This window comes from Pelecanus crispus, chromosome 2 (assembly GCF_030463565.1).
Source record: "Pelecanus crispus isolate bPelCri1 chromosome 2, bPelCri1.pri, whole genome shotgun sequence".
Taxonomy (NCBI): domain Eukaryota; kingdom Metazoa; phylum Chordata; class Aves; order Pelecaniformes; family Pelecanidae; genus Pelecanus; species Pelecanus crispus.
In genome coordinates, this window is record NC_134644.1 from 131,732,655 (window position 1) to 131,747,224 (window position 14,570).

At 40.4% G+C, this 14,570-nt stretch overlaps 1 protein-coding gene across 1 annotated transcript in view; it reads left to right on the plus strand.

The window, feature by feature from the left end:
- XKR4 (XK related 4) overlaps positions 1-14,570 on the plus strand; it is a 231,340-nt gene that overhangs the window by 143,204 nt on the left and 73,566 nt on the right. The window contains exon 2 of the mRNA XM_075705898.1: positions 5,195-5,394. Coding sequence (XP_075562013.1) covers positions 5,195-5,394 — 200 coding nt within the window. The remainder of the gene's footprint in view (positions 1-5,194; positions 5,395-14,570) is intronic.

Genomic DNA, 14,570 nt, shown 5'->3' on the forward strand with positions numbered 1-14,570 from the left:
CTGTTCTGCTTATTATAAGCCTCAGCTGTCTGTACTAAAAAGATTAGTGTCTGTGAAGCACAATGGAGCAGCTTCTGAAACGATTTTGTAGAGAGTAATGGGCATAAATGACACCCAGCTACCATGATGTAAAATGGGTAAAAACCCAAGCTCTGTTAAAGCACTGCTAAAAGCCTCTTCAGGTTCAGTGATACCAGGATATTCACCGAAGGCCTTTTATAAAAGAGTAGATGAACCGTAGTCAGGTTGGAAACCTTTAGCCCAGATGCCAGTGGCATCTCAACTCTCTCTTCCAGAACATCTGACTCCGAGGAATTGCCTCCTGTTTGAAAAGTATTTGGGGACCTCATTGCCTACCTTGTACTGGAGCAAGATCTGAGGAGAAGGTTTTTTATCCACAAATTCAGGACAGAATATCACATTCCTAAGAATAAGGGAGAAAGGAGTGACATTATTCTGCACACAAGAAAAGGGCAACTCATCCCCATCATGGGCTTAGGAAATCCCACCTGGGTTTGAGTTTGCTGAGAAAAAGCTATACCTTGCTCCTGCAGGAAGGTATTAGGTTGGTCCGCTGCCAATTCCTGGGGAATGAACCCTGTGAGATTATTTACATTCATCCCAGTTAATCAATTAATGTTTGTAAAGCACTTTAAACTTGAAAAGCACTCCTATAAGTATTTTCTATTATATAATTACACTATCACATTGCAATTAAATGCACAATTGGCCATGCTTTAATCATGTAATTGAAGTGTCAGCAGAAATATTTCAAATGTAGGTGTATCAGTCTGTGCTGACCCTCCTCAAGACTGGTATGTAAACCTGGAGTAAAATGAGGACTCTTGATTTTGGAAACACTGGAGACCCACTGCCTGATGAGAATGAATGTGTCTCTCCCTAGAACAGAAACACACTTTTTCCACAGCTACAAAAATAGGTAATTTTTTTTCTTCTATGTGTCCTTCATCTTCAACACTTCTTGTGGGCAGCACAAGGACTTATCTGCTTTTTCTGTTTGTTTTTTTACTTTACTGCCTTCCCTCATTAATATAATGGAAGAAGAATGTCACTTGTGATCTTGTCTCAGATTCATATCCGTCAGGGTTATGCTTTATCAATCGTCTGTATACTGTGCTGTGTGATGTACTGAAATAAATTAAAACAATTAAATACTGAAGCATTCTCTGCTTCCTCCAGAGGGTAAAAAAGACATTAAGCCTCAAATAACGATATATATGTTGCCATCTGATTATCAGCGGTATAGGAGGTATTGCTTCCTACTCCATTGTCTTCATTCTGAATAGTAAGCTTGTTTATATCAGTGTTGACAACCCAAGCAGTGGTCTGGCTCAAAAAAAAAGAGTAATTTTAAAATAATAAGGTTTTATATTGCTTTTTCATAGTACATTTTATAGTCTTCTAACTGTAAAATCTTTAGGAAACTCAGTTACTTCTAAGCTTTTCTCCACAAACATGAGAGCTGTGGATTTTTTTTGAGGGGTGGAGGTTTTATTTGTTTTTACTTTCCTAGTGAAAATCAGAAACTTTAATGGACTATCTTGATTTATTAGATGAAGTAGTTACTTTACTAGATGGCAGTATTGTTACCATACTTCCCGTTCCTCTTTTTTTTCCTTTCTTCCTCTGGTGCTCTAACTCTCACTTCTTCACTCCTTGTCATTTCTTTTCATGTCAGTTAAATGCTCTTTGGGGAAATGGATAGGCAGTTTTTGTATATCTGTACAGCACCTGCACAAGACTTCAGTTGAGGCCTCTGGATGCAATCACAATCAAAATAGTAACATCCACATCTGCTCTTTCAGGTTCATTGGCATCAGTTTACCTTGCAATGAACCTAAGATATTTTCCAATGCACAGCTGTTATTACTTCTTCCTATATCTTTCTGGAATAACTATATAAAGAGCCACAACCTGGACTTAACAGAAAAATGTGAGTTTCCACCAAAACAATACCAGAAGACCAAAATATAAAAACTCTTCAGGGCAGGAACTACGTCTGAGTGTGCCTATATAGCATTTGCTGACAATGGGACTCCAGTGAGGTTGTCTAAGATGCAATTACATCATGCATATATATATATAAAATGGAATGTGTCATTACTGCGGTGTTAAGCTATATTTGGAAACCACAACAAGAAAAGCACTTTCTCCCAGTTTTTTTTTTTTTCTTCTTTCTATTTCACTATAGGAAAAAAGTGTCTTTGATATATGAAGCATTTTATGAGACCATCTTTTTATTTTAATAACTGCTAATTTGCACACCTAACATCAGTTGCTGGTGCAATTAATTGTGGATGCAAATGAGAATGTTTAGCTGTCTAGTCACCTGATTGTGCTTATAAATCAGTGACAGTAATTATGTGTGTAAATGCTCATTTCAGCCTGCAATTAATTTGGCCAAAATTGATAGGACAGAAAAAAATACCACCCTAGGCTGAAATTTGTTCCCCAATGTGTAAAAAGAGAAAGTATCTTCCTCCTCTGCCTCTTGTGTCTAAATTGCACAGAGCTAAGTAGACAAAGAGCAATGATTCCCCAATCCCCAATAACTCACTGCCAGTGTTTCACAATAAAGTGCAATGGGAGAGGAAATATTTCCATAAGGGTTCATTAATCACAACATATTTGCCATGCACAAGGACTCTGCAGAGCAGGTAGAGAACCCTAGGGGATGTTGCCTGGCACAGCATGTCATTTTCATAATAGGAAAAGTATTTTTTGCACAAATGCTGTACAACTGAAGTTGCAGATGGCTCCACTGGCAGAGCTAGAGCCTCCTGGCACAACCCTCGGCAGCCAAAGCTACTTTGGGTATTTATAGCAAGGGTTAGTGATATCTCAAAAGAAGGCTGCTGAAGATGATGTCTGCCCTCCCTATGTGCAATATGCCCAAGTGTGCCCTTTGGGAGGATGTTTGAGACAAGCCAAACAAACCCCACCCAAAAACCAAACTGCAGAAGGAAATCCAAGTCTTACCTATCCCTGTTGTGCTGCAGGACACTAATGAGAGGTCTAGGAACAATGAACCTGATTGTGACTGAGAACCTCAGGGTCCAACCAACCCCACTGGCAGAACTGCGCAGCAGAAGATGCCTTTCTGGCTCAGTGGTTTCTCTCAGATCTGGGCAGCAGGTCATTTCATTTTACCTAACCCTGAGGACACCGGAGTGCCCCTGTTGTCCCATTGAACTCTGACCCATCTAGACCTCCTCAGTGTTTTGCACGATAGGTGGGGTTGGCATCTTGTTTACTGTACCTCTGTGGTCTCAAATCTCTGAGTGGTTCATTGCTGCTTCACTCCCACATGGGACTTCGATAACATTCAAAGCCAGCTGGTGTGATTTTAATTTAAATGTGAATTTAATGTGTTTTCCTTTTATATTGCTATGACGGGCATTGTCAAGAGAAGTGCTGCAGGGTCAGATCTGGCCTCTCAGCTGTTTCTCTGTGCTACTCCCTGGTTTTGTTTGACGTGCGTTCCCGAGTAAAGCTGTGGCTCTGCAGTGGCGTGTGCATTGGGTACAAGGGTTCGTGGGGTATAAGCACAGTGGTCATTCTTCAAGGGGGCAACTGACTCTTGGGCTGTTTGCCAGTCAGAGGCCAAAAATCTCATCAGCAGAAGATACCTCCAGAGCTGCAACTGAACAGACGGGGGATGAAAGGTTGCATGCAGCCTATGTAAAAAGAGGTTCCATGGTTCACCATGCTCCACCAGTTATGAAAAGGGTTTTAAGATAAGGACTTGTGAAAAGGAGGAGGAATACTGAAATGTTTTATCTTAACCAACTAAAACAATTCATATTAGGAGTGCTTACTATATACTAAAATTTTTCTTACTAGAAAATATAATCTCACTAAAAAAAAAAGTGCTGTGAAAACATTGAAAAGATTATAAGGAAATGCTCTCAGGACCAGGATGTGAAAAATAAGGAGAGAAAAAGAGCAACAGAGATCCGTATCAGTTAGTAGCCCAACAGGGCACTCTGGTAGGATGCAAGACACCCTGATGCAAGACAACATCTTAATCTTCAGACTTTTTCACTAAGTGAGACTGTTTTTTCAGCCAGCCTTAATTAGTTTTGAACTAAAATTGTAGGAGTAGGGTGGGAGCCTAGACTTTCTGGCACAGAATAACAGAGAGAAGATCAGAATAATAGAGCAGATCAAAGGCCACCCAGAGCGGTCGTTGCGCTGTGACACAGGTGTATCACGGGAGACTGCTGCAAGCTCTTGCAAGGGTCACGAAAGGCATCACAGCAGCTGGGTGGCTTGGCCATCAGAAGACATCCCTTGCTTTCTAAAACCACTCATTGCTCCTGCACCCACTGAAATCCATTTAATTGACTAGCTGCCAGGTGTTTTTCCCCCTGCGTGCACAGACCACCAGAACTGACATGGCTTTCTGACTGTTACTTCTCTCATTTGCTGGTTACTACTGCCAGCAGCAGCAGCCTGTTGGGCTCCTGGCTCCTGCTTCTTCTTATTGTTGCTGTTGCACAGGAGCTATTGTAGTGAGTAATTTCTAATCACCAAGGGAACCCACAGCCAGATCTCTGCTCCTTGTAAAATAGGAACTCAAGGCTACGTCTTCTCTCCTCTTAAAATAATCAAACTATGAGAAAAAGCACTATGTATTTGGCAGTATCTGAAGTATGGTATTCAATGCATTAGACAAGTGGAAAAGCAGGCCAATGAGCTCCGCCACAGCAGGGCCCCAGGCTAAGACCAGCCCAGGCTTGCAGTGCACGTGGTCTTCCAAGTCCTCATAGAGTCATGCAGAAATAAGATCACTTCTTTGCAGCTTCTGAGTAGAGACCATTGCAGAATCAGCTTTTATCCCCTCGTTATTTGAAAAAAAACTCTGAGGGAGGGCATATAATCAGCACATTCCCCTTATATTTCAATTCAGAAAACTGGGTCCTTGAAAAGAATACTATTTAACACATAAGACAACACTAAGCTTTTTAAATGGTTTTATGAAGGCAAGGCTTGTCTTCAGTTTAGTTTACTCTTATCACATCAACTATTATAAATGGCAATACAATAATCCTTCTAAATAAATTTTCATTATTTCAAAGTACATTGAAAAAACGTTGGTTATTTTTCAAGCAGAAGTGTTACCTGTAACATATCCTTCTGCATTTCTATAAACTCTCTCTTTCATTTCTAGGTATTTCCACACAATATACTTGGGTATCCGGAGTCGACGGAGTGGAGAGAATGACAGATGGCGGTTTTATTGGAAAATGGTGTATGAGTATGCAGATGTGAGTATGCTGCATTTGCTAGCCACGTTTCTGGAAAGTGCACCACAGCTGGTCCTGCAGCTCTGTATTGTTGTACAGACTCGTACACTCCAGGCTCTCCAAGGTAGGGGTTCATTTAATCTATTTGTGTTTTATCATTTTAGGAAGATGCAATTTCTATACATACATATTTATCCTTCTAAGTGCTGTGTGCCTTGTACTCCTGGCATAAGAGCAGATCTTGCCTGCTAGCCGCTATTAAGCTGTTAACAATGACTGTCAAGAAAGCCTGTGTTGTTGGAGTTTTTTTAACCTTTCTTATTGGCCCTGGGTTGTGGGTAGAATTTATAATGTTTTGCTTTCTGCATGTCCTTGTAATAGAAGAACTCTTCTGATTATCCACTGGGCCAATGTGAAAATTGCATCAATCAAACTATTGCTCTTCTCCCTATGCTTCTTTCTGTGAATGTTCAAAACCCTCCAAACTGCAGTAATGAGGTTCATATGGTATTATGCAAAACAGAAGACGTCACAGCAGAAAACAGCTATTCTGTGAAGAAAATGCCAATGTCTGTGGAATACATGTCCATCAGTTCTTGGCCATGTTTATCTGAAATAATACAAGTCACCTCCTGAGCATTACAACAATACTCATTCCTTCAAGCTCTGGGTTTCCTTCTAAGGTTGACACTTTCAGCAAGCATGATTACTTCTTTAAAATGGTAAATGCATGCATATGTCCTGCTATAGGATTTTGTCAGTCAGCGATATAGATATATCTCCTTCTCTACTGCATTTTTGATGCTACTTTTGTCTACCTGACAGCTTTCCTTTTGCATTGCACCATTGTTTTGCCTTTTGCCTTTCTGCACCTGGGCAGAAATTATTAGCAAGGGCATGAGGTGAATGAGAACTTGCGAACCACAAGGTGACACAGAAGTCATGAGGTGGTGAGGAGTGAAGGGAAGAGGGGAGGAGGAGTGGAGGGACAAAGGGAGGAAGGAAACGCAGCATTTTTGCCATTTATTTTTAAGAAACAACTCATCTGCTTGGCACTGTACAACATAAAACTGTAACAGCACCTTGCTCCAAGAGGCTCTGGGTCTAGTTAGCTGATTATGAGTAACATGCAGTGAGACTGATCAGGTGAAATAGGACTGGGAACAAAGCGGGTAACCATGTGAAGACCCAGATCCTGGCCAGTTTTCTGTGGATAAATCAGAGGCTTTTCATTCACCTCCCCTTTGAACTGACATCTAATAGCAGCTGTTCTGCTTCCTCTGTTTTTTGGTTTTGTTTCTTTAGATCTAAAATTCTGTCACCTTAAGGGGAAAAGAAAGCCAAAGTTTCTATTTTAATTAGTTGGTGTTCTGTACAAGGAAGGTTGCCTAAGCAGTTCCTAGAGCTATTTCTCAAAATGATGCTGCCCCACACCAACCAGTCCAAACTATTATCATTCAGAAGGTATTATCACTTCAGGAAGCTTTGTCCCCCCAGAAAAAGAGACGGGAGAGAGAGGCTTAGGAGAAGAACATAGCCAGAATACTGTATGGTCAGCTGTAATTTAGCTATCTTCATAAACTATTAATACAGAAGGCCTCTCTCCCTCATTTTAGAGCAATAACAGATCTGTGTATAAGAAACCTGGCTGGTGAGTAGGCACTAAGCCTGTGATGTGCTCTGCAAGTGGTTGTTAATTAGAGAAAACCTGAAATGCTCCAATTTAAAAGGCAAAGATGGTTCCTGAAGCCTGCAATCAGCTCTGTGAAATCTATGTATCAGAAACCAGAGAGGAATAAAACTATAATTATGGATTTCAGCTGAGAAGGCTGAAAATATTTACTTATCCTCTCTTCCCCCATTTTCTTCCATCTTCCAAGGAGAAGAGGCTCCATTTTAAAAAAACTAACAAAATTAAACAAATTTGTAACATTTTCTTAAACAGTAGTACCATTATATTCTCCTGATGAAAGCTAATATGTTTTAGTACATTGCCAGCTGTGAAAATCCTTTTTCTGTTCTCTCTCCTTTTTTAAACAAATGTTAGGGATAATACGTTGCACTATAGGATGGTAGATTTGCTGTGAGGCTGCATAAGGAGAGCATAATTTCTCTCAGTGGTATCATGCTACAACTGGGTGTTTTAAAAGACCTAGCCATAAGGTATATGCTTCAGCTAGCTGTCCACTCACTGAGCCTGTTAGAGAGATTTCTAACGTGGATCAATAAACAGAGTGTTTGATTGATTTTCGTCGTTTAGAGAATGCTACTTGGTTTTTGTTATTGTTCTTCAAGTTCTCTGTCCCACAGGACAAAGTTATCATGACAACTGATAAGTGCCATCGCTGTTCCACATTCTTATAAGTATACTTCCATCACAAACCACAAATTTGGCATGGGAAATGAATGATACTGGAAATGTCTTGGTCTATAAGCTGGGTATTTCTAATATCAAACCATTAATGACCGCAAGAAAAACTGTTAAATATTTTATTTATGAAATTGTATATTTTCCATTCCAAATGCACCAAATAAGCATCATTCCCAACAGGAGAATGCTGTCAGTGTGACTGAAGATTCCCCATTTTGTAATGGGTGTTGGCTAGGTGTGGATTATTTCTTGTTTCAGTCCTTAAGTCCTGCTAATCAAGGTAAGAAATACAGGCATGTACATAAGTCCTTTTGAAGATCAAGACAAATATTGTCCAATGTGTGCAAAACCTTCCCTCTCAGTCTACCATACACTGCAGTGAAGGCCACTTCAAAAGCCCAGAGGATGCACCACAAGGATCCTTTAGCACTTGCCTGGGGTTCCCAAGCATGAATTAAAAACCAGCAGTGTAAACTTCTAGCAAGAATTGTGTACCACTGTATCGTGACTGCTGCAGCAGAACATTGCTTATGCTGGAGGCCATAGACAGTCATTATGGAGTGGCATCTCTCTTCTGCATTGGCATCTAGAGAAATCTGAGTATTGATAAAACAGTATCTAAATTATTATCTAAAAATCTAATTCTTCTTTAAGATTTCATCAAAACTGGCACAATTAGAGGCAAAGATCTTTCTTATTCTGTCTACAACCAGCAGCCAGGTCCCTCTCAGAGTGGAAGGAATGAAATGGCTTATGGGGGAAGCTGATGATTTCTCAGTGCTAATTCCTCAAAAGACAAACAACTTCAGTATGATGCTGGACTAAGCTGGAGCTGTGCTAACCCCACCATTACCTCCACCTTTTCCACCCTGGTGGTTCCTCTGAGTTTGAAGAACTATCTACTCTCTAGAAGACAGATGTGCCTTGAAAATAAGTAATTCCTCAGTCTTTTCCTTATGGGAGTCTGTTTCCCTTCCTTTCTCTCCGTGTGGTCTGAGCACAGCACTCCCACAGCAACTTCTCTGCTGAGCCAGCTGCACCTTCAAACTGCATTGCATTTGTTTGGTTTTTCTCTTGTCTCTGTAGAAAAGTCGTGTCCTAAGCAGCTTCATGGTCACCAGTCCTATTCTAGGTGGGAACTGTATGAGGAATGGGACAGCTCTGCATGTGGGGGGAGCAATAGCAGATAGTCCACTGAAACAACTGATGCTCATCCTGCATCCATCTGTTTGCATAAGGGCATGTATGTGGACAGAAGTGTCTGAACCATCTGCAGGTGAGCTAGTTCAGCTACCAGAAACACTCTAACAGCAATAGCCTGGAGGCCAGGGTGGGCTAATTGATCTCAGTGCCAGCCTACGTACACCAACCCACCTGAAACTCCTTGTGGACCTGGGCCCTTCACCCCCCTGTGTTTTCAGTTCTGCTCCCAGGGCTGGGCAACCAGGTCCTGCACTGGATCTACCTCTGAGTCACAGGGAACCAAAATACCAGAGTTGAAAGTGTTTGGATTATTGGATTACCCCAATAAATTCAGAAGGCTGCAAGTAATTCCCTTAAAAATGCCTCTGCCCTTCAAGCCATTTTAGTAAATAAGCAGTAGTTTCACAGTCTTTTCTATAAAAACAAACACTTCCAACAATAAACTGCCATAGACTAAGTATTAGGCAGGTTTGCTGACACAGTAAGATCAGTCTAAAGACAACGAGACTCCTCCTTGTTTGGGTCTGTGGATATGTCACTACGTTTGCTCTGCTGGCTCAAAGGGTCTTAGGACTGACAAAGTGATAGACAGACCTGGACTGGCAAATTGGCTCAGCGTGGTTATTCTGCAATCACTTGAAGCCAACCTACCTGCAGGCTGCCCCTGAAAATCTCTGATTTAATCATGGAAAGCCCTGCTGGCACCTCACCCAAGCTGTGTGTTCCCATCACATCACTGGCATTCCCGTGGCCGCACGCCGAGTCCCTCGGACACTTTTATTTTCCCCATTGCTAACTTGGTTGAGTCTCAGTGGGATCCCCTTGGACTCCCTGGGGCAGGGAGATGTCACACAACTGGTAGTGCCAGCTCTGGGGAGGCAGGGGGGACATGGCATCAGGGTGGGTAGGGAAGGTCAGGGCTGTCCCTTTCTGTGGCACCTCGTTTTGGAATCATGCCCACAGACTGGCAGTCATCCCTTGGCACTCTCCTTTTACTTCCTTCAATTTTCCCACGATGCCATTTGATTTTAGAAAGACTTCCCACCTTAAAATTAGTAAAAACCAGCAAGCAAAAAATCCTGCTGATCACCTGATTGGAAAGAAACTCCTATCCGTTAGCATACAGTTACTGTCGTCTTACTCAAGGGCATGGTGTTCTAGCTGCTCCTAGATGAGCAGATAGACAAGATTACTCCCTGGATTTACCACAGATTTCATTATTTATGCTGTATTAATTAACGCATTGTTTAAATTATAGATTAGCTTCTCATTCCTGTTTACTGCATATTATGCTGGCTAGTCAGCATTTGACATTTTTTTCTTCGTCAGCCCTGGGGAGTTTGTTCTGGCTTCTCCATACAGTACTATTAATCAAAATCTCTATCAAAGTTTAATCAAAGTCTAATCAAAGTTTATATCATATAAAGCTGCAGTTCTTAATATAGACTGACAACAGTGCAGAAGCAAAATGAGAAGTTCATAACAATTTATAAATTCAGCAAGTTTCATTGAAGTCACCACACTCCCATAGACTTGCTGGATTCTGCTGAAACTATTTCTCTGAAATCTCCCTGGCCAACCATTTTCCCATTTCCTACCAGCTCTGTTGGAAACTCCTACGCTGTTCGCATGCTGACACCGCAGCCAGCATACAAAAGTTCACAATGCCACCAAGCATTGCTCTCCAGTCCTTCTGCTCCAAACAAATTGCTGTTCCTGCCTGAGCTGAACAAGAAGTTCAGAGACTTGCTAGCAGTTTATGACATGGCTGATAGGTCCTAACTTTATCTGGCAGAAGGAAATTACATGTTAGCTAGTTCATTAAAAAATCCTCCGGCAAAGCTCATCCTTGTGCATCAGGGATTCAAACTCTTTTCGTATCAGCGCAATAAACTGAAATTCATTTAAGGCTTTACAATTTTTTTTGTGAGGACAACGCTATGCTTTTACATGGCTTTTCTTTTTTTGTGACCTTCACAGCAATTTTGGATTGCTCTGTAAAGTGCTGCCTACACTTGCAGTGCTCTTTAAGTAAAAAAAAAAAAAAAAGAATTCTGATGTAAAATCTTATACAATTCAATGTACATTTGTATGGAAATAAGGTGCGGCACTGGAGTTCTGGGCAAGCTGCCACTGCTTTTCTCTGTGCTGTCAAGGTTCTGTACCACTGCAGTCCAGCACCCAGCCTTTCCAGAGAGAAAGAAAAGCAGAGCAAGCAATAGTCACAGTTTCTGCCTGCAATTTGGCAAAACAGATTTTCAATGACAAGGATGAACAAATATGATATACTATGGAGTAAATGTGTCTTCTGCAAATGACTTTTCAACTGATCTGTAGGCCACTTTGCAAATCTTAAAATGTTATCTTGCACTCATTAGGATAGAGCCATCATATTAGCACCTACTTGTTTCTGATAGGACAGAAGAGGACTTCCTGAAGGCGATCATGTCATGTAATCCATTTCATAACCTGATTACAATCTTAAAACTAGTTATACCATTTGTATCTAATATACCACTTGGAAGTTTAATTCTCTGATTGATAGAGACCTGCTGCTGCTGTCCTGCCTTTTTAATTTCATCAGCAGTCTGTCCCTATTTATTCTTGTGCCATCCCTGTTTTCACACTTGTTCCCTAAGGAAATGAGGTTCATGTGATTATATAGTCCATTTCTGTCCTTCAGTCCCAACTTTTAAGAACTTCTGATCCATTGCACTATTTCAATCAAATATAAAAAACCAGCCAACTTCTCAAAGATAATTATGTTTCTTTAAATGTTGTGAAAAAAGCAGCCAAATCAGAAGAAGAAAAGACAAATGAAAGCCTCCACTAAAGGGCAAAGCAGGCAGACTTCAACCATTATTCTTTTTGTTAGGCACCAGCCACCAGCCAGTCCAAATATGCATCCTTCAAGACGAGACATTGCATTGCTCTCCCCTGCCCAGTGGGACTATCGTGAAAGACAGATGGGATTAGGGAATAAGAGACACTTTGATGGGAAAGTAAGAATCATTCCTCCTGATGTTCATTCTCTCATCTCATGAGACATTCTGCATTCTCTTGATTATCTTCATAGACTTGCCCTGCATCAGTTCCAGTCTGAATTCATCTTTGGTGAATACGGATGACCAAGACTGTACAGAGTACTCCAGATTACATTTCTCCAGAGCTCTTATATTTCTCATGGCAATATCTCACTAGGTATGACCTAGGATTGTAATTCCCTGTTGACTCAGGCATTGCACTGGTTAATCCTCATTATTTCATAATCCTCTAAAATACACAGGCTCTTCTGGTGTCACGTCACTCTGATGAGGCTTCAATTACACTAACAAAATGTATTAGCAACTAAATGCATGCAATGAAATTTCATGTCTTTTCTACTTTTCCAGCCTGCAAGGTACTCCTGATTTTTTCACGTATCAGTGTCCTTTTCAACATTGATAAAGTCTCCCAAAACCCTATTAGTATATTACTTTTGAAAACCAAGGTCATTAAGAGAAATATTCAGACAAGATTGGTTCCAAAGGTAATCAGTACTGAAAAAAGTAATAGTAATCCTACTCCAGCCCGAGTTTTTCAATAGCATGTCAAAATAATCCTGAAGTATCTTTCTTTAACTAGTTCCTTTACCTGCCTTAGCTATTTTCCACTAATCCCCATCTTCTCAAGCTTCACCAGTAGTTTCCAACTAACGTGGTAATCACCATTCTGCCAAAGTTTTAATAGAATAGATCTGCCACATTTTATTTGTTGAGAAAGGGGTTATAAAAGAAAGATATGTTAGTCTAGACTCTGTAGCTGTCTTATGATCTACTTTTTTTGCAGATATTTGTTATTTTTCATCTTCTTTTATGTTTACGTTCAATTAGTTTTTGCTTTAAAAGTTGCTCTAAAGCTTTGTATTGTATTGAAGCCGATATTGCAGGCCTGTTTTAGCCAGGTGCTTGTGAAATGCACTGGATTGCCTCTTTTCCAGTCACATGGCACCAGTTCTGAGTGGAGAGACTTACTTAAGATGCTTCTCACCAGCAGCAGGATTTCATACACCAGCTTTTTTAGAATCCTGAAGCAGAGGTTTTCTGGTTACACTGGGTGAAAACAAGGAGCTTTGAGTTTTGCTTCCATCTACAGTAATACAGTTCTCCTATCTGTTTTCATTTGCTATCAGCTGGCTCTGTCTTTGAGCCCTTCTTTCAAGACCCCTTATTGAAAATTGACCTATAAGGTACAGCCTTTATTGCTGATCATCCTTTTTCCATTTCCATCCAGGCACCATTTCTGAGGTGGGTTTGCATACAGCTAGGTTTTGAGGCTTTTTCAAGAAGTTTTTTGCTTTGCAGGGTTTAAAAGTTCCAGAAATTCTTCTATGTTTTGCCTCAAAATCCAAGTCTCCTTCACAGAGAAGTCCCTGAACAATTAACTTCTGCTGCTTTCACTCATTTCTTTAAAATTCTGATAGACAGACTTACTAACAGATCTATTTTTGTTTATCTCTCCATTTTATTTAAATTAAACTAACATTCATGCGATCCGATGCTATTTTTTACAATTAGCTGTCCTATAACAACCTCAATACTTTCTGTAACTAAGTTTAGCAAGAAGCCTCTCTGCTTTCTGTCAGAAAATCTGTCAGTTCTCACACTGCAGAGTATCTGGGCTGCCTTCAGTAGCATTTGTTCTCCAGTCTATATCTGAGAAATTGGAGTCTGCCATAATGAGACAATTCTCTGCAGAATTTCTCCCTGTAATAATGGTTTGAACATCTCTATCCATATCCAAATTTAACTCTGGAGTGCTACAGCAGATTCTAAGAACCACCCACTATCTTTCCCCAAAGTAATTTTGCATGCAAACAGAACCTGTTTTATCAGGGATCCCTTTCCGAAACATCAGTCTGTCATTCCATTCACACACACCACTGTTACCATTATTTCCATCTTTTCTGAACACCAACTCCCTTTCAGTACCTATGTCCAGGGAGTGATTACAAGTCCATGATGTTTCTGTAACCCTGTAGTTCTCTTTGTAACCCTGTAGTGCTTTATGTCCTGCACCCATGACTTTATTTCCTGTGTTTCTCAATGTCCTGTCCCCATCCGTTCAGCTATCTATAGGTATGATACATCAATACAACTTGTAAATGAGGCAATGTACTCAATGTGGCAGCTGTTGTCAGGAAGATAAGGAGTTGGCAGAATGATGGTGGTGTTTCTTAGCACCTCCATAACAAACCCAGCGTACAGGACCTCAAGTTCTGAAAGACAACTAGAGAAGATACTAGTGAGCATTATTCTTCTTCCTGTTTAAGTGCAGTAAAAAAAAAATAACTCCTCCAGCAATGTCAGGAACAAGAGTGGAACTGCCTCCAACATTTTTTCCCAAATAATATATTCTGGTGACTCTTTTTTACTGAGTTTGTGCTGGTATCTTTATCCTTGTTTAGCTTCTAATAACTGGTCATAAAAGGACCACAGGATCTCATAGCACTATGTAGACATATTAATAGGATACAAAAAATAACATTTGTGGGGCTTGGCCACTCATTGCCCATTTTTTGCCAATTGTTAAATAACAGGAAAAATTAATATACTATGCTGGTCATTCAGGTCATTCTAAATGAACAGCAGTAAGGCTTCATAACATACCAGCATGAAATCTGCATATGTCATTCTAATAGAAAAAAGTGATTAAAAACAGTATTAGGAAGATTTAGTATACATTTT